Source organism: Scardinius erythrophthalmus, assembly GCF_964197995.2.
Source record: "Scardinius erythrophthalmus genome assembly, chromosome: 1".
In the NCBI taxonomy this organism is placed as follows: domain Eukaryota; kingdom Metazoa; phylum Chordata; class Actinopteri; order Cypriniformes; family Leuciscidae; genus Scardinius; species Scardinius erythrophthalmus.
This window is the reverse complement of record NC_138221.1, coordinates 60,369,932-60,394,858: the sequence shown is the minus strand read 5'-3', so window position 1 is coordinate 60,394,858 and position 24,927 is coordinate 60,369,932. Positions and strand designations below refer to the sequence as shown.

The following is a 24,927-nucleotide window of genomic DNA, read 5'->3' as shown; positions in this document are numbered from 1 at the left end:
AGTGTAAATACACTACTGTTAAATTGTTTGGGGTCGTCCATGAGGGGCTGCCGCATTTACTTTCATTTTGTTTATGATTATTGTGTTTGAACGTTTGCCGGTTCCCGCCTCCTCCTTTCCTGAACAACAAACCTCGATATAATTGTCAATGTTGAAAACATTTGTGCTGCTTTATATTTTTGTGGAAACCATCTTTACTTTTAGTTTTGATCAATTTAATGCATTTTTGATGAATAAAAGTATCAATTTCTTTAAACAAAAACAAAAACACTTCAAAATCAGTTCAAATCCAAAACTGTTGTTGCAAACGGAGATTTTGTGCCACAGAAATACTTTAGAAAAGAAATGATATTATTAGATAGCTACTAAATTAAAAACAACCTTTACCCTTAAAATAGCTTCAATGTAGTTACTTTTTGTCAATATTTCAAGTAGCTTCCCTATCAATGATTAATATGGCAGCTCACCGTCATGTATTTCACATCCATGTCTGTCTTCCTCTCCAACTCTGAAATAACCTCCCGATGAAATCGTCTGAACTGTAGAGAAAGAGAAAGATATGAATGATGAATGATTATGGTAATGAATGATAATGATTGGGTGTGAGATGTGTGCTGGTGAGATGCCTACATTGATAAAACACACACACAAAACTAGGGGTGTGCGATTTTGACAAAAAATGATATCTCAATATTTTCTGGGATTTTTTATATTTCTCGATAAGGAAAATTAGACGATATTTTGTTGAGTGTGTTTATTGTGCTGGTAACTTTGCAGCTTTAAGACTGACTCCTTAAGTTTTTGATATTCTTCATATGTGGTCAGTTCGTAGCAATGACAAATTAAATTAAATTAAATTTTCAAATAATATTCTTACCTAATTAAATGTGGCCTATCCATAATTTATTATGTTAAATTATTACAATTTTACAATATTACAACCGCGTATACTAAATGAGGCAAGGGTGTAGAGTTACATTCAAGCTATTTTAAAGGTATGAAGAAATTTTGGTGATCAAAGATGAGTTTTAAGGGATGAAATTATTGACTACAGGGGGACTTTAACTTTATCATATGATATAAACATAGCCTAAAGACAAAATACTCAATACAGGGGCATTTTTACTGCATTTTAATAGATTAAATCATGCAGTGAGAGTGTGCACTCTAAAATGTGCACATGCAGATTAACCTAAATCAAAAAGGCAAGATCAAGCAGTGTGTGCGTGTCTAGGTGTGTTTTTGCAAAGTGAGGGATATATTCAATAATGTCAGACTGCACATTGTTTAAAAACAACAATTATGATATTATCGCAGACGATATACATCCCACACCCCTAACACACACACACACACACACACACACACACACACACACACACACACACACACAGAAAATGAGACAACTGGGTGAGTCGGCAGGCAGTTTACTGTTGTTGTATAAGCTAAAGTGCTTACAGAGGAGATGAGTCACAGACAAACAGAGGGATACCCACACACACACACGCACGCACACATCAACCTAATGAAGAGCGCTTGCATCAACACATCATGATGGCTGCAAGTGCGCCCGCCCACCCCTCTCCCTCCTTTCTGCTCCACTAATCTGTTTTTACCCCTCTTTAAAAACAGAATCCCACACTCCTACACTTCCTGACACTGACACGTCTTCATTAATGCATGTCTTCATTCAGAAAAATGCTTCATTTGTTACGAGTGGAATCACTGTTGTGTTTTAGATGCGTTTGCCCTACATTCAAGACATTCTCCTTTCATCATTGCACTCTTCTACAGGAGTATTTTTAGGTTCTGCTTACTATGCAACACAGTAGCCTGTAGATCTGACGTAGAAATGCACCTGTAAATGTCATGAGTAAGGCTGCAACTAACGATTATTGTTCAATCGTTCAATATTTTACAGATTAATCAACTAACATATCAATTATTTTTCAACCGATTAATCTAACCATACATCAACGGATTATTTTCTGATTAGGCGATTAACCCTCAGGTTTAGAGATGCACCGAAATTTCGGCTGATGAAAATTTTCGGCCGAAAATGGCATTTTCTGTTTTTGGCCGAAAGAGAAAAAAGGCAGAAAATATAAGCTGAAAATATGCCGCGCCGCCCCTCCGTGTTCAGCGACAAGCTTTCACTCTTGCTCAGCATGTTTTGAAACTTCGAAGCGCATTTTGCTGTGTGTGTATAATAGCTACATAATAATAGCTTTGCAGGACTACTTTAGTTTATTTTGTCAAAAAATAAATCTGTTAAATCTGATTCTGCTGCATAGAACATAATATAGAAAAATAATATATTGATATTAATACATTACATTGATATTTAATATTATTTTAATATAAGCCTTTTCCTGTCCAATTTTTATGTTACTTGAAATAAAAGTGTGGTTATTTTATTTTGGCTTGATTTTTTTTTAAATTCAGATTAATCAAATTATCGAATTTAATAAAAAAATAGTAATAATACAATTTAATACAATTTTATATATATATATATATATATATATAATATATATATATATATATATACATACTAATTTAAAATAACAAAATGAATAACATATATTTTTTAAAGTCATTTTCAGTCTCGGACAAGAATTTCATTTCAGTGCATCCCTACTTAGGTTCTGAAGAAGGCACCAAAATTTCGGCCTCTTCAGTTTTTGGCCGAAAGAGAAAAAAGGCAGAAAATATAAGCCGCCCCTCAGTGTTCACTGTTCAGCTCTCAGCTTTCATTCTCGCAGTGCATTTTTTGCAACTTTGCGAGTGGCTCCACTTCTGAAGATGCACAACTTTGAAGCGACTCTGGCCGAGTAGACTGGCACCCAGTTTGCTATGCTCAGTTTCCAATTTTCCATTTTTGTACTTTGCCGCTGTGAAGCTACCCTCTCGTTCACTGCTCCGCTCCCCACTATCTGCTCAAAAAGCTCTAATGATAATAGCCTTCAAGGACTATACTTTATTTTGAAAATTGGTAAAAAAAATAACACTGTTAAATCTGTTTCGGTTGTATAGAACTAAATGAAGAAGAATATATTGATATTTAATATTATTTTAATATATTTTCTGTCCGTGTTACTTTAAATAAAGAAGGTCATTTTATTTTAATTTCATTGGCTTGTATTTTTTTATTCAGATTCAATGAAAGTATTTAACCGACATCATCGGTAACCTCATATGCCCCTAATAATGAGAAATCCTCATAAAGCACATCTGTCAGTGTTGATAAGTTGTCGAATAAAGTTGGCCGATAAAAGTAATTATGACATTAGTATAATAGCAGCCAATGATCAGAGCCCTGTCTATCAATATGGGATAGAAAAGGGTGTCAGACGCTTGAAATCTCAAGAAGGGAAGAAAATGTCTCTATCTTGGGTGAATATGACAGCAGATTTGTAATTTGAAGCATGGAAAACAAAGCACATTCAAATTTTGAATAAATTATACACAAAGCAGCAATGCAACAATATCAGAACGCACCCATCCCCATTATAGCCATTGAAGCCGTCACTGCAGATTAAGTTTCACACAACAATTTGAGTCCTGTGGTTCACAGACTTCTGGACTCTCACGAATGCCCCCGGTAAAATCAGTCAAGCTGACTACACTAGACAGTCTATGGTGGGTTTAGTTGTGTCACATCACTTGCAGTAAGCAGTGCACTGAATGCATTTGTGGTTTACATTTGTCATATAGCAATGAATATTTCAGCTGGTCTGATGTAATGTTATAGAGAATAGAACTATTATGTAGCAAAAACAAATGCTATGTTAGGTTTTCTCTTTCAGGTCACCTACTGTCATGACAGAGCAACCGTTTGATAAGAATCTCACTAAGAAAGGTAGATCATGTTCAGAGCAGCTGCTTGAATTAACATCCGAGACAATGAGACTTGTATCTTGCATTTGAAACCTTTTTAAAACCTGAAAGCTTCAGTGCGCATTCATTGTTATGCGATGGAAAAGAACGACCAGCACATCATTCAAAATGTCTACTTTTGTTTTACATGGAAGAAGGTCTTGAATGACATGATGGTTAGTAAATGACGTTTCAATAATTTAAACTTTAATAATGTAACCCTAATTGAAATGCTCTTTCAAACCTCATTGTGTTTGTGCCAGAAAAAAAAGTGGTTATTAAATTATAAACTCTTTTCATTTAATTATAACACCCATTCAACAAAGTGCCTCAACTAAGACTTGTGTTCTTATATCTGAATAAAAGCCTGATCATCACATAAATTTGACCATTTCTCTTCAGAAGACTTGGATAAGACCACTCAATTAACACAGATTACTTTTATCATGTCTCTATGAACTTTTTGAAGCTTTGAAATTTTGGTTTTGTGGACTTACAGATGGACAAAATTGGTAAGAGAATATAAAAAATATCTTAATTTGTGTTCTGAACGACATGAGAGAGAGAGAGTAATTTATGACAATTTCATTTTTGGATGAACTAACCCATTAAGTCATAATATGTAGCCTAACTTAGTATAGTGTACTACACTAAATGTATTAAAATCTATATTAACACTCTGGGCCCTATTTTAACGATATAAGCACATGGTCTAAAGCGCACGGCACAAGTTCACTTAGGGCGTGTCCGAATTAGGGCTGGGCGATATGGCCCCAAAAAAAAAAAAAAAAAAAAAAAAAAAAGAAAAAATCACAATAATTTTTTTTATCAGTCGATATCGATAATTATTACGATAAAAGTCAAATCTTTATTTCTTTCAAGTTTAAAGGCAGATTTTTGCTCCTAAGTGAAAGTTGTAGAAACTAGAGAATTAATTGTGGTTTTAAACTACTCTTTATTGTCAGAACATATCAGGACAAACACTTGCCAAACTGGTGAACATTAATTCACAAATCTGAGGTTGAACATTCAAACATTTGTCATTTTTCCTTAACAAAATAAATATCTTTATTGGACAATTAATTTCTTAGTTTCTGCATGTGCTCATTTTTATTTGGTAAAATGTAATATTCTGACTGTTTGAGTTTTATTAAACTTAACCATTGGTCATCCAGTATCATGCATTTAGATCATGATAACCTCACTATCATTGCAAAATGTAGCTTTATGTTTTCTATGGTATTTGTATGAAAAACAGTAGCCTAAATACATTATTAAATACTGTAATTATATTCCATCAGTCCTTTAATACATCGTCTACATTAATAATATAATACAATTCAATATGTATATCCCACATTTCATGGTGCAGTTAATATTATTTGGATAACGTTACAGTAAATCCATGGTAAATGATGGGAATTTGTAGACGGAAAAGCCTTCTGACTGTATTGTTGCGCACAGTGTTTCTCCTGTTTGTCAGCGCTGTTTCATCTGCCTTTAAACTGGTTTAAATCACTGAGATATTGTGTTCTTCGCTGAATTCAAGCGCTTCTCACTGGATCTCGTGACGAGAGCGATCAGAGTAAACGCATCGGCTCTAGTGAGCTCGAGCTGCGCTGCCGTTTGGACTTTGAGCCGAGCGGATAAATGGTCCATGTGGCGTGCGGTTCAAATTAGTTTCAGAATGTACGCGCGTTGTGGACCCGCCTATAGGCGCACTTTACTAACGCGCTCTTTAAATAACAAAAAAAATATATTGCGCCATTGACTTTCCATTGACCAGGTTTCAGTTGGTCAATGGCGCAGTCTATTTCTGTTGCCTCAAAATAGCAATGCGCCAACAATTCACCAAAACACACCTTGTTTTCAAACCAGCAGCCCATGGGTAGCACAAAAGGGCGCAAATGCATTTGCTATTTAAACAACTTGGCGCAGGACGTGAAAATGATAACTGCGTCGGGCTGAAACTAGCAAAAAACACTTGCGCCGCGCTCCATTGCGCCGGGTGTAAGATAGGGCCCTCAGTGACCAATTAGTAGATTTATAATATTTTCAGTTTCCAAGCTAATTCTTTGTCAGGCATTTAGGAATGTTAACGGGTTATCAGATTTGTGAGAATGATATCAGATTTGACTGATGAGGAAGAAAGAGCTGTTCAAACACGGCCTGTCTTCTGTTGTGTGGCCTGTTTTTGAGTCAGCAGTTGCTCTAGCAGGATCGTCCATGTCATCATCAGGCGCTGGGCTCAGGTGCATCAACAGGCATGTTTAAACTTGCTCTGTTTTAAAAAATAAAACCACAACCTAAAACACAGTAGGTGTGTCCACTCGTTCCTGGAGTTTACACAAATATGACTGCCTGCACGTCAACAGGAATGAGTCCATGAGGTTTGTGGGAAATGGGATGTTTGATATGAGGTTAAATTGCAGATGGCAATCGTTTGTTTGGGTGAGTCCGAACATGTGTTCGGTCAGCCAAGAATGTGTTTACATCAAGGAAACAAAACACAAACACACATAACAGGACACACTCACGTTCTCCTCCAGTTCTACATTGACTTTCCGGTGGACGTCTGAGATCTCCACCAGGACGACCCCTAAGGAGAGAGAAAAACACTTATCAGCCTCTCCAACACCAACACAAAGGCCATTAATACATCCATTGTTTTTTAATATAATAATCCTCAGTATTCCCCAGTCTAATAAACCCCCTCAGCCTTGTTTTCCAAGAACAGTCCTCCCTCGGAGCAGCTACTGTAATTAAAACACGCTGTGCCGGCACGGATATTTCTCCCAGCATGCTCTTTCCCGCTGTAATCAAATGGGGATTAAAATGCAAAACCTACGGCATAAATCAGAGCACTTTATATAAATGATCCACCCACCACACACTTACTCAACACTTATTTAAGAGGCAATTCTTAAGCATCCTTAAGAAATGGATTTGATGGTTGGACGGAGCGACAGACAGCGAGCTCTTGCAGAGACAGAATTTTCTCTGACATCTGCGAAGAGATTTTATCCCTGCCCTGGGGACTGATTCGTGTAGATGTGGAAAAAGATAAAAACAAGTGTTTTCCATAGAAACAATTATACAGTCTCTCTCTTCCGTCACATGACTTCTTGGGTCAATCTCTCACAGTACTAAACACAACATGTGAACTATTGTCAGCAGATAGTGAGGCAAAGACAAAACAACACGAGCTGAGAATGCTGTGAATTTATATACATCTATAATACATTTATAACCATGTCGCACACAAATGAATGGTCTTTAAAATTATCAAACAAATAGAGAACTATGGATTATTACTGTACATGATGTGAAGGTTGGGTCTGATAAGCTGATAAATACATTCATGTTTTGGCCGATATTAAAGGGAATAGTTTCAAGAAATCCAAAAACCAAAACGGAAGCTCAATGTGTTTGCTTGACGCACAAGGCCCAATGAGTTTTGTTCTTGTGTGTCTCACAAGTGTATATGAGCTTCCAGAAGAACCAATAAGGTTTGTTCTTGAGTACGGTTGAGTTTCCAATTGACCATATTTGATGTGTTTATACATGAATAAAAGCCAAATTAAAAGTCAATAAAAGCCGACCATGCCTCTTCAGAACAGCTGGATTAAACTAGCTTGATTAAAATGGTTTGGTTTAGCCTACTTTACAGTCTCTTTATGAACTTTTTTGAAGTGTCAATGTTTTGGTGGAATGGACCTTCTTCTATGGAGTGACAGAAATCTCTCAGATTTCATTAAAAATATATTTATTTGTGTTTTGAAGATAAACAATTTTTTTTTTTTTTGAGAATTTCAACAGGGTGAATGTTTAATTTTGGCTGAGTTTATTTTTATTTTATTAAAACAGTGTTTTGCTGTGGGTAGTGGTGGTGCTTTTGAGGAGGAGTTTAAAGGCAACAGGATGGAGAATGCTTTAATGTCCCTATAAAATCAAAACTGGAGTTTTTTTTTTGGCTTTTAATATGATTACGTTGGCCTTACTGTTATCTATAAGCTAGTCTGCTCCAAAACAATAACAAAATTTCACATTTAGAAGATACAGCCGTTCAAAACTTACAGTCTCTCATTTCCGTCAATATCAGTGATTTTGATGACATGACTCTGCACTTCAGCTTCTCATCAGATTTTCTGTCCAATCAAACACTCTCTAGAATCTGAAGCTCCGCCCCCTACAATATAAATAGATGCTGAAGCTGCGGCTGAAATCTGTCACTTTTTAACACAATTACTGTTTTCTACATGGTGAATGGCAGATAGTGCACTATATAGGGGATAGGGAACGATTCAGACAGTGTAAATATGTTTTCCATCGGGGCGAATGAAGTCTGGTTTCACATTAGTGTCACACAAACGCCACAGCGTGAACACAGTCTGCTAATGGGCCCAGAGACACGCTTATGAGCGGATCATATGATCGAGTCGCCACAGACCAGTGATTTATAATCATGAAGACGAGTAGAAGAGATGTACCAACATACACACTTTTCAAACTACACATCTTCATGATTATAAATCACTGTCTTGCTTTAGCAACAGTTTCATATTAAATCTAAATGGGAATCTATTAAGAGTTTAGGGGCCCTATTTTAACGATCTAAGCGCATGGTCTAAAGCGCATGGCACAAGTTCACTTTGGGTGTGTCTGAATCCACTTTTGCTAGTTTAACGACGGGAAAAAATGGTCGGTGCACCAGGCGCATGGTCTAAAAGGGTTCTCCCTATTCTCTTAATGAGTAATGTGGGTGTGTTTTGGGATTTACGCGAGTTAAACCAATCAGAGTCTCATTTCCCATTTCCTTTAAATGCCAGTTGCGCTCGCGCCATGGCAGATTCGCTATTTACATGACGGAATTTGATAAAAGACAGAAGCCGTCTCCAGAGCGCAAACGGAACTGCTCGTGCGCGAGGTAAAAGTGCGCAAGCAGATCATCTATGGGACAAGCCGGATTCAACCATATCTTTATATACACAATAATAATCTTTAACATTGTAATCCTTTTATTTTTAATATTTGCCATGTTTGTGTTGCTGCTGCATCCCTGTGTGTAATAAGCAGAATGTACGCATGTTGTGGACCCGCCTATAGGCGCACATTACTAACGACTTTAAATAACAAAAAAAATAATAATATTGCGCCATTGACTTTACACCAGGATTCAGTTGGTCAATGGCACAGTCTATTTCTGTTGCCTCAAAATAGCAATGCGCCAACAATTCGCCAAAACACACCTTGTTTTCAAACCAGCAGCCCATGGGCGCACAAATGGGCGCAAATGCATTTGCTACTTAAACAACGTGGCGCAGGACGTGAAAATGAAACTGAGTCAGGCTGAAACTAGCAAAAAACACTTGCATCGTGCTTGGCACTGCATTGCGCCGGGTGTAAGATAGGGCCCCTTGACTGTGGCTGTCATAAGCTGACAAATGTCGGATTTGCAGAGCTGTGATGTAAACGAAACGCTATTGGCTATTTTAAAAAAGGGGAGGAGCTGCTAGATATGTCCCGCCCTGTCTTTCTGTTTCAGTGGAAATTACGTCAACAAATTGAATAATGTGGTGCGTTTCAACGCACTTCATTGGACCTTTAACATACTGAGAGTCTATGAGTTGTTGCACTCATTCGCCGTAACTGAACAGCACACCATATTTGAATCACTACTTAAGCTACATAAACTACAAAGTTCGCAGTAATCGAAGTCACTAAACAATTAATCGGCCGTACCGATATCAATGGTTGCCATCAAAAGCTCCAGCTCTAGTCATGTGGTGCTAAACAGACTGTGTCGTGAAACTCAGCCTCTGAGAAAAATCAAAAGTCAAGGTGAGGCCATGTGAATGAGGTGAGGGGAGGGGGCAGAGATCCAGAACATGAAGCCAGTCTCGGTCCAAAGTCACATGAGTCACACAAGGCCACCTGAGATCAGCAGGTTCCTCAGCTGACCCACTTTAACTTTATCTGCTCTCTGACCCTGATTCAGCCCGGATGTCTTATCAGCTGCCCTTGTGGCATGTGAGTTTGTTTATGCGTGCCTGCGGCAATGCCATAAAAGAAAGATTTGGCCAAACAAAGAGTAAATCATCCTATACGGAGCCATGTTTCTGGACTTTTACAGGCCCAGTGTCCAGGAAATACATGCTGTGGACTGCGGTAAACAGTTCTTTGTGAATTTACTGCTCTCTCATTAACACTGTTAGTATTGTCCTACAATAATATTAATGTAATCTAAGATTGAGCCAAGGCCTAGGCACTCAAAAAAGAGAGCTATAGGTTCAAATCTGTTTGCATAAATAAAACAGAGACGTCCAAACAAGGGCCAAAGCTGGCCTGTGATTGCCTTTGATTTGGCCTGCTGTGTCACGTGGAAAAAAACATGCCATTGAAACATCTTCATTTCTAATTTATCTTTAATGTATATTTTTTGCTTTATTATTTTTTTATTTTTTATTTTTTTTTGCAATTTAGAGAATATAAGTGAATTTAATCAAAAAAAGTACATTTTAATATAAATAAATTAGAATTGTAGTATAATATATTTTGAAATACTCAACAAAGCTTGGCCCATCGTAGTAAAAAGTTCGGGCTTCCCTGATTTAAAGCACTGATGTAATCTCAAGAATATAGCCTATGCCAAAACATAATTGCCCTAATACATACAAAAAGTTGCAGAAAGGCCCTTTTAACCAAGGACTTCTGTGACTTTTGATTAGGGATTTTAAGGAGAATCACACACACAAAAAAGTCCAAAGAGTGTTTTTCAATTCTCTGACATTTTCAGGTTTACCATGATCGTGGGAATCCTTGAAAAGGTCTAAAAGATGAGTTGACAAATGTAAAATCCTCTGCTCATTATTTTATTGATTCATAGGGGTTCATAAGCTTGTTGGTCAAGCCACCTGAATGTGAATGTTGTAGTGATTGAAGGTGAATGGCAGGGTGAACTGTGATGGGAGGGGCGGTGCGTTTCCACCCACAGACTTTGATCCTAGCAGCCGTAGGTGCCGCCCAGTCAGACACAGAAACTTCCACTGCGAAGAACAAAAGCTGCAGGCAGACAATGACTGCAGAGACGTGACCGGTGCTTTACAGTCGACAGTTATTGTGATACAATAGATCATAGATCATCCAACGCTTCTGTATTATCAAAGACAACAACAGCAAACATTCCAGCTACAATGAACATGAAACAGAGAACCGGCGTGTCTGCAATGAATCAAAACTCTCGGCCTTCAAACACACCGTTTCTAGATGGATTTACACGAATGACAACTGCTCTCAGAAAGAGACGAGTGCTGGGATAGCAAATCCCATGAGAGGAGAACTTGAGTCACAAGAGGCGGTGATTTTTCCACAGTTACGGGACGACGTTGCTTAGACTTGCTGTGAAAATAGCGGCAACAGCAGCATTAAAAAACATTTATTATTAGTAATGATCACAGTAAACAACTCTTGTACCAGTAGAGCTCTCAGAGACCTTTTAAATAATGCATTGCAATGACTTCTCCATGTTCTGTCTATTCGTTTCTGATTACTGGATAAGGATTTTTACAAATCATTTTTATAAAGACTCTCAGTGCAGATTTCCATCTAAAAATGTGTGTCTAAGACCAGAACAAAGCTCAGATTACATTTGTCGGACGATTTTCTTTGCAGACTGACTAAAAAAACAACACAAAATGTTGGGTTGTTGGCATGAAAATGGTGTGAATAAGCCCATAAAACCTTTTATTTAAAAATTGTGTACCCGACTAGACCTTTTTATTATTATTTTTTATTTTTTTTTTATAATATTAATAAAAAAAATCATAGTTTTTAGAACACAAAGAACACACACTTGAGTATCCGTTTCCCATATTTGATGAGATCCATGTACTGTATGTGCACTGATAAATGTTTATGTGAGTAAATGCCTCAACTAAATCCGTTCATCATATAAAGCGATCATGCTTTTTTTTCTTTCAGGAGACTTGAATTAAACGGCTTGATTCATATGGATTTCTTTTAGGATCACTATACTTTTGAAGCTTGAAGGTTGGACTTCCAATGGAGGGACAGAAATATCTCAGGTTTCAATGAAGACATCTTTTTTTCTCTCATGAATGTAAGCTGAGAAGGTCTCAGTGATGATGAGTGCGAGTGGATTGTATTAGGTGACGGATATGATTTTTAAGTTTGTGTAAATTGAGCGTTTGTGTGTGATCGCCATGTGTACTTAAAGACACAAACACAGTTTATATATGATAACACAGTCAATAATGACTAAGAATAAGATTTGTGTTTCGAAGAAGAACGGAAGTCTTATAGGTTTTGAACGACATGAGGGGCGAGTAAATGAAGATAACTTTCTTTAGGCTCCTGTAACTGGTGCTGGACAAGCTCGTGGGTTTGATTCCCAAATAATTTAAAGGTTTAACTCAATTTAATCTAAGTTTAAGGGTAAATGACACACTCTCCAACCTGACGCTGATGTGTATGTGTGTTGACTGCTGTCCTGTGGCCAGCCTTGCTAAGCACAGTTCAAACAACACGGGAGACTAAAGGTCACCAGAACGTCCTGGTAAAAAGCTTCCTTTGTGGCAGCAGTGAGGGAGTGTGTGTGTGTGTGTGTGTGTGTGTGTGTCGGGGACTGGCAGCCACTGCTGCATTCACTGTGACATAAATCAAGAAAGGTGGGTGTGGACACCAGAACAGGTGACATTGTGTAAAAGAAAATCAACAATGAGGCTAAAAAAAAAGAACATTTATTATTTTACAAACACTATACTTCAATAAATATAAAACGGAGGAAAAGATCTTTAAAAGGTAAAGCATTTGTTTTGGTGAGGTAATTCAGTTTGGTATTATACAGTTTAATGACCCGAATCAGATTGTAATGTAATAGCTAAGCCAAAAATGTAAAATCCTGTCGATATTTGTTTAATGTCATGTTGCTCCAAACCCAAATGCTGTTAAAATTTCAGTGGAATCTTTTAAACTTCTGTTTAATATACAATAAAATACTGTCAAGCTCCAAAAAGGACAAAAACATCAACGAAAGCACCATACTGAAGTCCTGTTCTGAAGTCATACAATGAGCAACAGACTAAAATAACAAGGATAATTTCCTTTTCATTGTAATTTTAGACTGAAATTCCCATGAGCGTCAGAACTATTGTATTTAGACCAATGATATCGGACCCACTCAATTTTACTCTAATTCACTGGTTACATCACTTGCTCTCGGAGGCACAGCCCTCACCGTTGTTTGAATTTTTTTATAGTAGCCTAATAAAAATCATTTAGTTCAGTTAGAGAAATGTAAAAATCGTCTATTTGGCAATATTTTGGATTTAAACCCAACGCAAATAGGTAACCTGCAAAGAAATAAGTTGTTTTTCTAGTTGTTGTACGTTCCCAAATTGGAGCCAATTCTAAAGCAAAAGTAAAGTGCGCACGGCCGCACAGGCAATTCAAAACTCGACCTCCACAGGAATGAATTGAAAACGTTCGCTCTCCTCCGCACCGTTATGAATGGCAGTGCACATTTTACTCAGAAACCTTAATATTTAAACATGTTTTGTGTTCGAACCACTGTCTGTCATGGTAAAACCATGAAGAAGGTATATTTGTGTAGCCTTTTTAATCTAATTTAATTTAGACCTAAATTATTTTGAATTTTGTTACACTTGTTTGATGTATCAATTAGCTATCAATTATGTTATCTTTAATGGCTAATGTTTGCATTAGAGGTCATGAATGGTAATTATGATTGGTTAAAATATATATCTCCTCAGCCATATGCATGGAATTGCTTGTATTAATGATTTCAGTTTTTTTTTTTTCTTCATTATTTTATAACAGGAATTATTGTTCATTAGTTACGAATTATTAGTTATGAGCACATCTTCATGATTTCTTTTATTTGCTTTTGGAAAATTACATTCTATGTTTTTACTTCACTTATAGCCATCAATGATGCCTTTATAGAGATTAGTAACTGTAATATCACTCACAATATGTAAAAGAACACAACACAGCTATTAATAACAATACAGTATATTCACTTATTTGACAGAAATAAATCTGAATTACTAAAAAGTCATTGTAACTATGATATAATAACATTATAGCAATGCAGGTTGCATCTTTATAAATACATTAATGTAACCACATACGACTGACTAATTAATACTTATAAATCAGTGTATAATGGATTATGAACATACGCATTGAAAAAGCAAATGCATGACTTATAAGAAATTATAAAAATAATATAAATGAAACAAACTGTTCTTATAACGCAGTATAGGTCTTAATGAGTCTTTATAAACATATTTATAGATTAGTAATACTTATGAATAAGTATAAATGGAGCTATAATTCATTATAAAAGCATGGACTTCATAGAAAGTGTTACACTGATGGACTCCATTTTGATTGCAACCATAGACATCAATGCTTGTATCCGAACAATAACCTTTTATCCCAGTTCTTCTGTGATAATTTGAATTAATTTAACACAGATACTGATATTGTGTGGTTGAAAGACTGATTGTGACGCCGTTTCACTCCTGTACATGACAACTGCTCTCTCTGGCTCATGCAAGCGCCAACACAGATCTGAACGTTCGCTGTGATCGCACTTGTCAAAGGTTTAATAGACATAGCCTAATCACTGTCATTTAGGAATAAGATCGCGTGGGTGTTTGAATCGAGATTGCGATCTCTAGCATATGGGATTAATGCCATGAAGGTATGAGTACACAATGACTTTTATTTGTAGCAGAACAAATCCTTTACCATTGAAGGTACAGGTGTTTGAAACAAAAGGTGGAAATATCAGTGTAGTCAATCAGAGGGAAAGCAAACAAGCGGACTGGAGTAATAACGAAAGCAAACTCTTATAACTGGTTCATAACTTTCTGTCGATCTTCAGTCTGTTTAAAGCAAAAATTAAATGTGTGAGGACTGGGCTGATCTCCTGGCTCAGAGACTCATGCCTTGATGCACAATGATGAGGCTCGAGTCACTCTAGACACACAGAGGCTAATTTGCATCTTCCTGGGCTGTGGTTTACTCCTGCTTTGTTTGTGTGTTCTTCCCGAAAGACGACACGAGTCCAGGCAACAGGTGTGGTCAACTGAGCCTAAAACTCCTGACAAACTGAAGAAATATTTGACCCACTATAAGCATTACATAACAAAACAAACAGAGAAAACCACATCTTCACCTCTCTGTTGTCCTGTGACATTAACACTATCTAATAAGGAAAATTAGGGATGAGATGAGAAATACAATGAGTGTGTGATCTATTAACCCTCTGGGGTCTAAGGGGTTTTTGGGGTCCTTGAGATGTTCTGACATGCCCTGACATTTGTGCTTTTTTCAGTTGCTTATAAACATATTAATGGCAAAGGTGTAATTACACTCTATTTAGCACAAACAGGGCTACCATAATATGTGAGCAACATGCATGTACATGTTTGTATTTTTGAGAGGATAATGTTTATGCATGGTTATTGAAAAAACTAAAAATGAAAGTTTCTGAAATAAGGCCACAAAACACATCCTAAATAAAGACTTTTGACTAATGGATTTCGTTTTTCTTCAAAATGATGTGAAAATCATCCTGCCTTATCATTCACATAAAACAATACATTAATTTAAATCTTGTAAAACACTTTTTGTTTGGAAAGGCAATATGCGCAAAGGGCGTCAACGATCCAACACCATCATGCATATTTAGTGGTTCACACCAGAGGAGACAATGGGGCCCACATACTTAATGAGCCATTCATTCAGGTGTGTCACTGAGCCACAAGAAAGAATACAAGAGCATTGGTTCACAGTTGGAAGCATCTCAATCTTTTTTTTTTCACAAATTGTGCTTGCAAATTGTATAATATCCAAGGAAAACATGTCTAGTAATTGTGCAGTTAATTCTCATACTGTATTTTCAGTTTTGGAATATGTATCCTCTCCCCAAATTTGTCAATAATAAAACATAATAAAAATTATTTAAAGAAAAGGCTTATATATATATTTTTATTAAAAAGGTTACAATTACAACAACAATTCAAGTGTAATCTTTCTTTGTAAAAACTAAAGTATACATTTTATCATACATATTTCAAAGTTAAGGATTCATTACTTTGAATATAGCCTACATTGACAAAACTTACTATATTTAACATATTATCAAAAATTGGCAAACAAAAGCTTATTTGAGGTGGCAGATATTTTACAGTAAAAATATATAATCTATCCAAAACTAGTAAACGAAATGTTGTCTTTCATATGTCTGTAACATAGGTATTTCGTTTTTATTATAAGGAATATAAATGTTAATTTGCAGTTTAATACGTTGCTTATACAAATACATTTTATTTCAACATATTTCAGTTGATTTTTACTCATCTCAGTATAGCAAAATAGTTTGCTAAAAGCGTATCATTCATTCACACACAGAAACGCGATGTCTTTTTGCGAGTTGTGGTAAACAGCGCGCATCTCTGCCGTTCATTCATTCACATCATGTTTATGAACATGATGTTCATAAACTCACATCATGTTTTTTTTTTTATTTGTCGAAAAGCACAACACTTTGCTTTTATTGTGAGTATACACAAAAATAATACACTTAACAGGATCGATTGATGTATAACACAAGCATATAAGATAAAAATTAATATTAGTATTTTGATTCTTCTTTGCACTGATAAGGAAAAAAACAAGCCTATCACGCCGGCGCGATAGCCGACCTCAGGGGTTTAAAACATACAAAGCATATGAAAAAAAAAAAAAAACGGCAATATGTTGAGACAAGAGATTCAAACTATGTTGAGCTATATAACAATGATTAGTTTTCTGTCGATGACTGTATCCAAACAGTCGCTCACCTGTCCAATTAAACACATAATATATTAAAGCATCTTTGGTGAACATTTCCATGGTTTCTAAAAATCCTACATATTGTGCTTTTAATGGTGCATTAAATCCTTTGTGTCTTTACACTTCTGTTCTGCCGACTGTGTGAGCGTTTTAATGACTCTAAACAGTGAGATCATAAATTAAGTGATACAGGGAAGGAGAAAGACTGTTTTGAATGAATGCACAGGGTAACATCACGATGCTCTGAGCGTTTTTCGAGCACAGAAGCAGCCAGGGGATTTCAGAGACCATAGGAAAAATAGCATACATATTCACTTCTCTTGGTCTCTCAAGCACAGACTCACTAAATACAGACGGTTGAGAACAGCAACTGCAATCTGATTTCCGCAAACATGATTATATTTTGTCAAAAGCGTTAAAGGCAGCAAGAGCAGTTCAGTTCACCACTTTTAGACATACACTCTAGATTTTGAAGTGCGTTCAGTTTTGTTTATTTGAACCCTAGACCCCTCAATTTTGACAGAGGGAGTGAGTCCACTCATATGTACACTTCAGACAGCGAGGGACGGGCATAAAAAGTGGATTTAAAAGCGGCCCAGAGGACACAGGAAGAGCTGGGGTTTTGTTTGTGAGGCACAAACTAATGATATGAGCATTAAAGCTGCAGCTAAAAATTATTTTGATAAAACAGCATAACTGTTTTCGACATTGATAATAATCAGAAATGTTTTTTGAGCATCAAATCATCATATCAGAATGATTTCAGAAGGATCATCTGACACTGAAGACTGGAGTAATGACGCTGAAAATTCAGCTTTGATCACGGGAATAAATTACATTCTACAATATATTCAAATCGAAAATGGTTATTTTAAACTGTATAATATTTCTCAATATTACTGTTTTTACTGTATTTTTGATCACATAAATGCAGCCTTGGTGAGCAGAAGAGACTTAAGAGAATCGCGAAACGATCAGTCATTTTCTAAAAAAACAAAAATGAGTCTATATAGCCTAATATATTAGTTTCACCTTTTAAGTTGAATTACTGAATTAAATGAACTTTTCCACGATATTCTAATTTTTCGAGTTTCACCTGTAAAAGGAGAACTCTTTACCCTCGAAGGCGCACAGTACCTGAGCAGGAATGCAAGCGTGCCGCACATGTGCGTTCATGCATTACTCAGCATTTCCACAGTACCAGCACACCTCCATGTGAACACAAGCAGGCATTTGAATGATATTCCAGTGAACTCTACAAGCGTAATCTGATGCTCTGCTGTCAGTGAGGCGCTCTGGAAGTCTACGCGGTCAAATGCCACGACAAAACAAGGTGCCTCCTACAAACAGCGACGGTGCCATCATTATACTTAACGAGTGCGGGACATCACACTTGTTGGGCTTAATGGTTTAAACACAGAGGTGTTGTCTTTGGTGCCACTGGTTAAGAATGAAAGCATCTCCATCTCTCTGACACCTGACCTCATTGTCAATCTGTCCGTGACTCTCAAGACTATCTAATGTCAGCTCATCTGCCTGAAGGCGGGTCCGGTTTCTGCTCAGCTCAGCCAAGCAAGAGCTCAAGAGGCTCCAGTCGCTGAGGAACACTGGTGACGTGGAAAGCGAGGCCTGCATTTGGACATTATCTGCCAAAACAGAGGCAAGTTTCGGCTCTTATCGCCTACGGATAGCGAGGGCATTGTCTTAACATCCACTAAGGTGATGTCCAAATGTTACAGCCCTCAAAGGAAAAGGTCAAGGAAAGGTCATCCAAACTACAAGATGAAGGAAAGAAAATCCGTCACTTTGAAGCATGAATGTTGATAAGTGTACACCATGTACACTGGTGTTTTCAAAGACCTGTGCCCGGTTGCATAAAGCACCTTAAGTGTAATTTTCCCTTAAAAACACCCTTAGGTTTCCCTTAAACTTAAGGGTGTTGCAAAAAATAACCCTTAAGTGTTAAGGGCAAGATTTTGCATCTGATCAATCGTTAGTTGCAGCCCTACCCCAGACATTCCCATAATGACTACCAAACCCCTCACACCATTTCTGCGGTATGCAGAATGTACAGTATATTGTACGCATTATGCAAATGATCTGTATGCATGGAGCACATGGTTGGCTTACTATATTTGCCAAACTGTGCAGTAAAAAAAGGGAGCTCACTGAGTGCAATACTGTATCCCACAATGCACTTGACCAGACTTAACCTTCCATTTCCAGCTTGACTAATGAAAAGAAAATAATATCAGCCTTTTCTCATTCTTCTCATTATCTGATCAGACTGCCGAGAGAAAAAATAAAACTGGTTTAAAAATGCAAAAATAGAGCAGTCTATGTTGGATTTTATCCCAGCCAGCATGCAAACGAAATCCCTGCATGTGCAATGTGTAATCGTGCGTGACCTTGCAAAGTCAATCTCCTAATTTGCACTTGTGAAATAGGAGTATTCGGCTACAATTCATGCAACATACGCACAAGAGAATCTGGTGGAATCTCTCAGTCCACGTCCTGCTGTTCATAAGTCCTGCTCTGGGATGAAGCGGCCCAAAACAACTGGTGTAGGATCAGTCTACCGTAGCCTTAAACCCTTACCAATAGCAAAAAGCTGTTTCTAGATTGGCAGTAGCTCATAAATAAAGTATGAGTTAATTGTTTTTATCTTACTGTCTGCAGTCTACAGTGCCATGGTCTAAATCAATGTAAAGGTTATGGCAGAATTAAAAGCAAAGATCAAAGTATGTAAGCGAAGCCATGCGTTTTTGTAAGAAAAATTATCCATATTTATAACTTTATAAACTATAATCACTGGCTTCTGGTAACAACCGTACGCGAGGCGAGTTCCGGCAGATGAGTGACCTCTGACCCGACGCATCATAATAGAAATCATAAATCATGGGGTAATTTTCATTTTATGCGTGAACTAACCCTTTCATTTTGAACTCTCAAAGTGAACCAGATTGATGCATTTAACTTTAAAATGAACAAAACTGTCTTAGGGAGGTTGGCATGACCTTGGACTCCCCTAAAAGAAAAGAGGTCCACCCTACATAGTCTCATAAAACCTAAGGGAAAGACTGCACTCATATCTAGTGGTCGACCGATATATCGGCCGATATTTGGCATTTTTAAAATATCGGCATCGGCCGATAAGTTTTTCTGATTGGCCGATGTGTTGGAAGCAGGACTTTTATTTTGACGGGCGGCGCTGAGAAGAGAACAGCAGCGCCTGATCACAGAGTGCTCACTCACATTATCCGTCTCCATTAGTTTACGACCTCTGCCAGTCATATCTAATACTTTGTTAGACAGAACTGGTAAACAAAGAAAGTAAATGTTATGCGAAAAAGTAAAGCTTTTATATTATTTGTAACAGAAAAGGCAAACAATCAGGCTAAAATACACTTATCATTTCCCGTCAACATTCAGCAAATGCGCATCTAGCCTACATCATTTAAACAAATCTCTGAATATCTAATAAACATTTAATTTCACAAACCTTGCAGATTTAATCGAATCCAGCTGTGATATCTTGTGAAGTGTGCATTTGTAGCCTGCATAAACGTGTTACTTCGATTGACTAGTGTGAAGTGAGTGAATGCGAACAGAAGATCAGCTTCAGGAGACGCGATCGAAAAAACTTGATGAAATCCTTCATTTTAAAATATGCTGTGATATATATCCAGTTGCCCACAGTCATATTCATATCGTTTTCACTGTGTGCTCTATGTAATATTAGCGTTACCTTGTATTTATTTGAAAAAATAGCCTATGATTACCAGTGCGCACGAAATTACCATATTACTGAGTGCCGTTACAGTGTTTACTTCCTTTTTATTCATATCTTTAAACGTACAGTATGGAATTTTTCGCCACTAGGGGTCGCTAACCTCTTACAATAACAAAGGCGTAGTTTGATGACGCAACATTTGCTAAGAATTATGGATCTTGTCGTCAACGTCAAGCCGACCGATCTAATAATGTTTATGGATGACTGAATACATCAATGTTTTTATCATGACTGTGATATGAAGCAGTTCGGGATTGCTAAGAGACAGCTATCAGCTCCACAAGCGACGCGAGTCCCGCGGATATAAAAGGAATATGGACATTTCATTCTACCGAACTACACGCAGAATTACAACTCACAGGCCAGTTTATTAGACAAATTAAACTTGTGAGGTAACACAGCGCTGTTTCACTTGGTCTAACATTACACTTGCACACTAAACTGCATTTAACTGTGTTGAAATGTAGGCTATGTGTTAGTTTGTCTGTATGAGACTAGCAGTAAGCTAGATCAACACTAGAATAACATACAGATCATATTCTAACATTTTATCATTGTTGAACTATATAACATTGATTAGTTTTATGTAAATGTGCTCACCTGTTAAATAAAGTAACGTTACATGTAGAAGCGGTCGATGTCTCGGACGTGGAGCTCTCGTTTATATACTGTCTATGGGAGCTCTTGGCATCTCGAAAACAATGCACTGATATTGATTCTCGTTTTAGTTCTCATTTTTTATCCAAAGTCTGCTTGCCATGGTCGCTTTGGTTACTATCAGAGGGCTCTGGTTGCTATGACAGTACGAGCGGAAACCAGGGACAACGCGGATATGACGCCATTGACGGCGACAAAACAGAAGTAAAGAAACGGGATGTGTCTTCGAATTAAATTGCAAATTTCTCCTGAAAGTTGTTGGAAACAGTCGGGATAATGTAAGTACACAACTAAAAAAGATATATAACATTGATATAGTGATTTTTGCTATTTTTAAAGCAAAAAAGTTACATATTGTGCCTTTAAACAATTACCCACTATTTGTGAAAAATACTTTAAGAGGATTGCAGATTCAAGAAGTTGCCATCTAAAGTATAAACATGTTTATTTTAAGGATTTTTTTTCTAATTTATTTCTAATTTATTAAATATTGATTAAAATAAATATAAAGTATATACATATAAAAATATCGGCTTTATATCAGCCATCCTGCTCCCTAAGATATCGGCATCAGCCATCAAAAAAACAATATCGGTCGACCACTACTCATAACATGTATATTATTTTTAAATGACTTTGCATAATAATTCATAATGATTCTATACCACTGCAAAAAACAAATTAGCAATTGATGTTTTCAAAATTCAATCTCCTATAAAAATATTTAAAAAGCACAACCATTAATTACATACTAGTGCACTGAAAGTGCCATTAATGACCTACGCATTATGTCCTAGAGCACCCCCACTAATTTCAGCAATTGCTAACCCAATCGCAACATGAACATTTGATATCTTCACATGCATACATTAGTTGCATAATGCGTTCTGACAATTTTTCAAAGAACACACCACTCAGCATGTGCTATCAACCCTGATTTCTCAAACATGACGCGAGTCGATAAATGCAATATATCCACCATTATCATGATCTGGCAGATACAATGTCAAGTCAACAAACACGTCGAACCGAACATTAAACCGAAACCTGGACACGTAACATTCTTTATGGCACATTCCTGTAGGTTATCACAACGTCAGATTATGACCCATGTTATCTTTACACGATAAAGGAAATGCTGATAATGAAAGATTAAAAGTCTATTTGTTTCTCATACCAATGACAACCACATGAACTGAAGTGATTGCTACCCTAGATGTTTTTTTCTTTCGTGAACTCTATAACAAAGACACCATATAATCCTCTTTAACATTTTCAAATCTCTACACATGAGAACTGGCACTATAGGAAGAGTAAATGGAAAAGTGCTCATGCAGTTCTCAATAAAAAAGCATTAGCCGTGACTCACCCAGTTCCCTGGACACTGGAGACACGGCTGCGTTCTCCCCGATCTTAGATACAGCATCAAAGTACTGCTTCCCAGCCAGAGCCATGGCTGCAAAGCGAGGATAAGAACGTGTGTTATTCTACTGAGGTGGAATAGAGAAAGAAATGCATTTCACTTTCTATCACAACATGCTGCACATTGTAGATGGTTATAAAACAATATAGCGTCACTGGATGATCACCATTCCTACTTTTCTGATTCACAGAGGTGTCTTGTGTCCATTCAAAAATCCACAGACAAATTTAAAATACTTTTGAGTATCATATTATTTTGTTTCATCAATCTGCACACATCTCATTTGTTATAGTATCACCATATTATAAAAAAGCAATTCAAAAGCAGCTGGCAGGAAAATATATTTGGATGGAGCGCAAAAGTACTCTGATGTCTAGAGACACGTTTTTAAAAGCCGACACACTGACTAAGTTTACATACAATAATCAGATTAAGGACTTAATCACAATAAGATGTTTACCAGACTCCTGTTTACATGCAATTTTATTCACTAAGAATTGTAGTTATTTTTTCTGCCATTATTCACATATCCCATATGCCCTACACAAATGATGAACTCACATACAGTAGACGCGTTACTGGCCACTGTTTTAAGTGTTTACATACCACGTTTATTGTGATTAAAATTGGCATAAGCCACATTTTTACTATAATTATAGTTACTGCGATAATGAGCTTAATTACATCAATTTGACCGAAAGTATTGCGTTAAGATAAGGTAAAGTTTAATCGAAATATTATCTAAATCTCACTATAATTGCATTATGAGGGTGCATGAAAGCGGGTTTATAGCAGAAGAGGGAAAACTCAACAAAACCTTTTCAGTCAGCCTGGGCACAACAATGCTAAACAAGCATGTTTAGTCTGGTATTGTGGTTATTATGTCTAACCCGATTCCTCAAACAGTAATACATTGGTTGAAGGTTTGATGAAACCTACCCTTTGCTCAGTAGACCTACTTTTGTAGATTGACATGTAACTAAGTAAGCAATCTGAAGAAAGGCTATATGTGGGAGTGAAAGGGAAAAAACACAAAAAAAGGAAAGGGAAGTCAAAGCTCCATCCTTTCCATAATTCATCTTGATGTTTTAGATGTCGTGCATTAATCATTAGGTCTGCCCTTTGTTTAGATTTGATTGCCATTAAAAGCGTAATAAATTGGAATGATTTTCATTTACCCAGGAAAAACATGAGACGTGAATATTGTATGCGTCATATCAGAATGATTTCTGAAGGATAGTGTGACACTGAGGACTGGATTAATGATGCTGAAAATTCAGCTTTGCATCACAGGAGTAAATTACATTTTAATATATATCAAATTAGAAAATTAGTTTTGATCCAATAAATGCCCTGGTGAGCAAAGAACTTTTGACCAGACGTGTATTTATAATGCCATAATCTGTCAGTCCGCTCTCTACATCTCAGCATTAAAAACTCAGTATTTATTATCAACCACTAATAATGAGTGTAGAGACTCACAAATAACCAAATGCTTCATAACACAATGCCTGAAATATAGACTAATAGTATATGGAAACTACTGAATGGTAAGGCTCACCTGAAACCGCTTTCTCGTAGCTCTTTCCCAGGTTTATGAGGTTACGTAACCCCGGGTTGAACTGATCCATAACATTCTGCGAAGAGGGATTTCAAACAGAGGAAATGGTTAAAAAGTTAGCATGAGCAATCCTGATGTAATCATTTGCAATCATGACATTGTGTGGACTGAGACAGTTCTGTCCATGAAACAACCTCTTCAGTCCCATTGTAAAGTGTCTCTGGTTTAATGTACGATGCATGCAGGGGTGCATCAAAGTGCAAAATGCTTCTGCTTTGACACATAACAACATATTTAGAGATGTTAGTATGGTGTTGTAATTCTACAGGTGATGAACATGGAGATCTGGTATCTACCCAGCCATCAGGAGACTTCACAAACTACAAACTGTTGAGTTCTAACCTGGTTCAGGTCCGATTTTCATGGATAACTTTGGTTTGTAATTAGTGGTTAAAAATATTGTGTCTTCAAATCACTGTAGCTCATTTTGTCCAAGAGTCCATCCATGAGTCAGAATAAGCTGTTGGACCAACTTCCAGTTTGGTCTTAAATACAGACAGTAGCTCTCAGGTCTGACTTTTAATGAATGCCCACTCGATGAGACTGCAATGCTGCCAAATATTATATAGACACCAATATTATTTACAATTTTCCATAAAAATAACAATATTCTTTCAAATGTTTTTTACATCCTCAGAGACATAGAAGATGGGATAGTCCAAAAAA

At 36.8% G+C, this 24,927-nt stretch overlaps 1 protein-coding gene across 1 annotated transcript in view; it reads right to left on the bottom strand.

Annotated features, from left to right (window-relative positions):
- Positions 1–24,927, bottom strand: part of baiap2l1b (BAR/IMD domain containing adaptor protein 2 like 1b) — a 63,170-nt gene that overhangs the window by 33,781 nt on the left and 4,462 nt on the right. Inside the window, exons 2-5 of the mRNA XM_081388347.1 lie at positions 24,202–24,277; positions 22,587–22,673; positions 6,417–6,478; positions 468–539 (exon numbers count right to left, since the gene is read on the bottom strand). Coding sequence (XP_081244473.1) covers positions 468–539; positions 6,417–6,478; positions 22,587–22,673; positions 24,202–24,277 — 297 coding nt within the window. The remainder of the gene's footprint in view (positions 1–467; positions 540–6,416; positions 6,479–22,586; positions 22,674–24,201; positions 24,278–24,927) is intronic.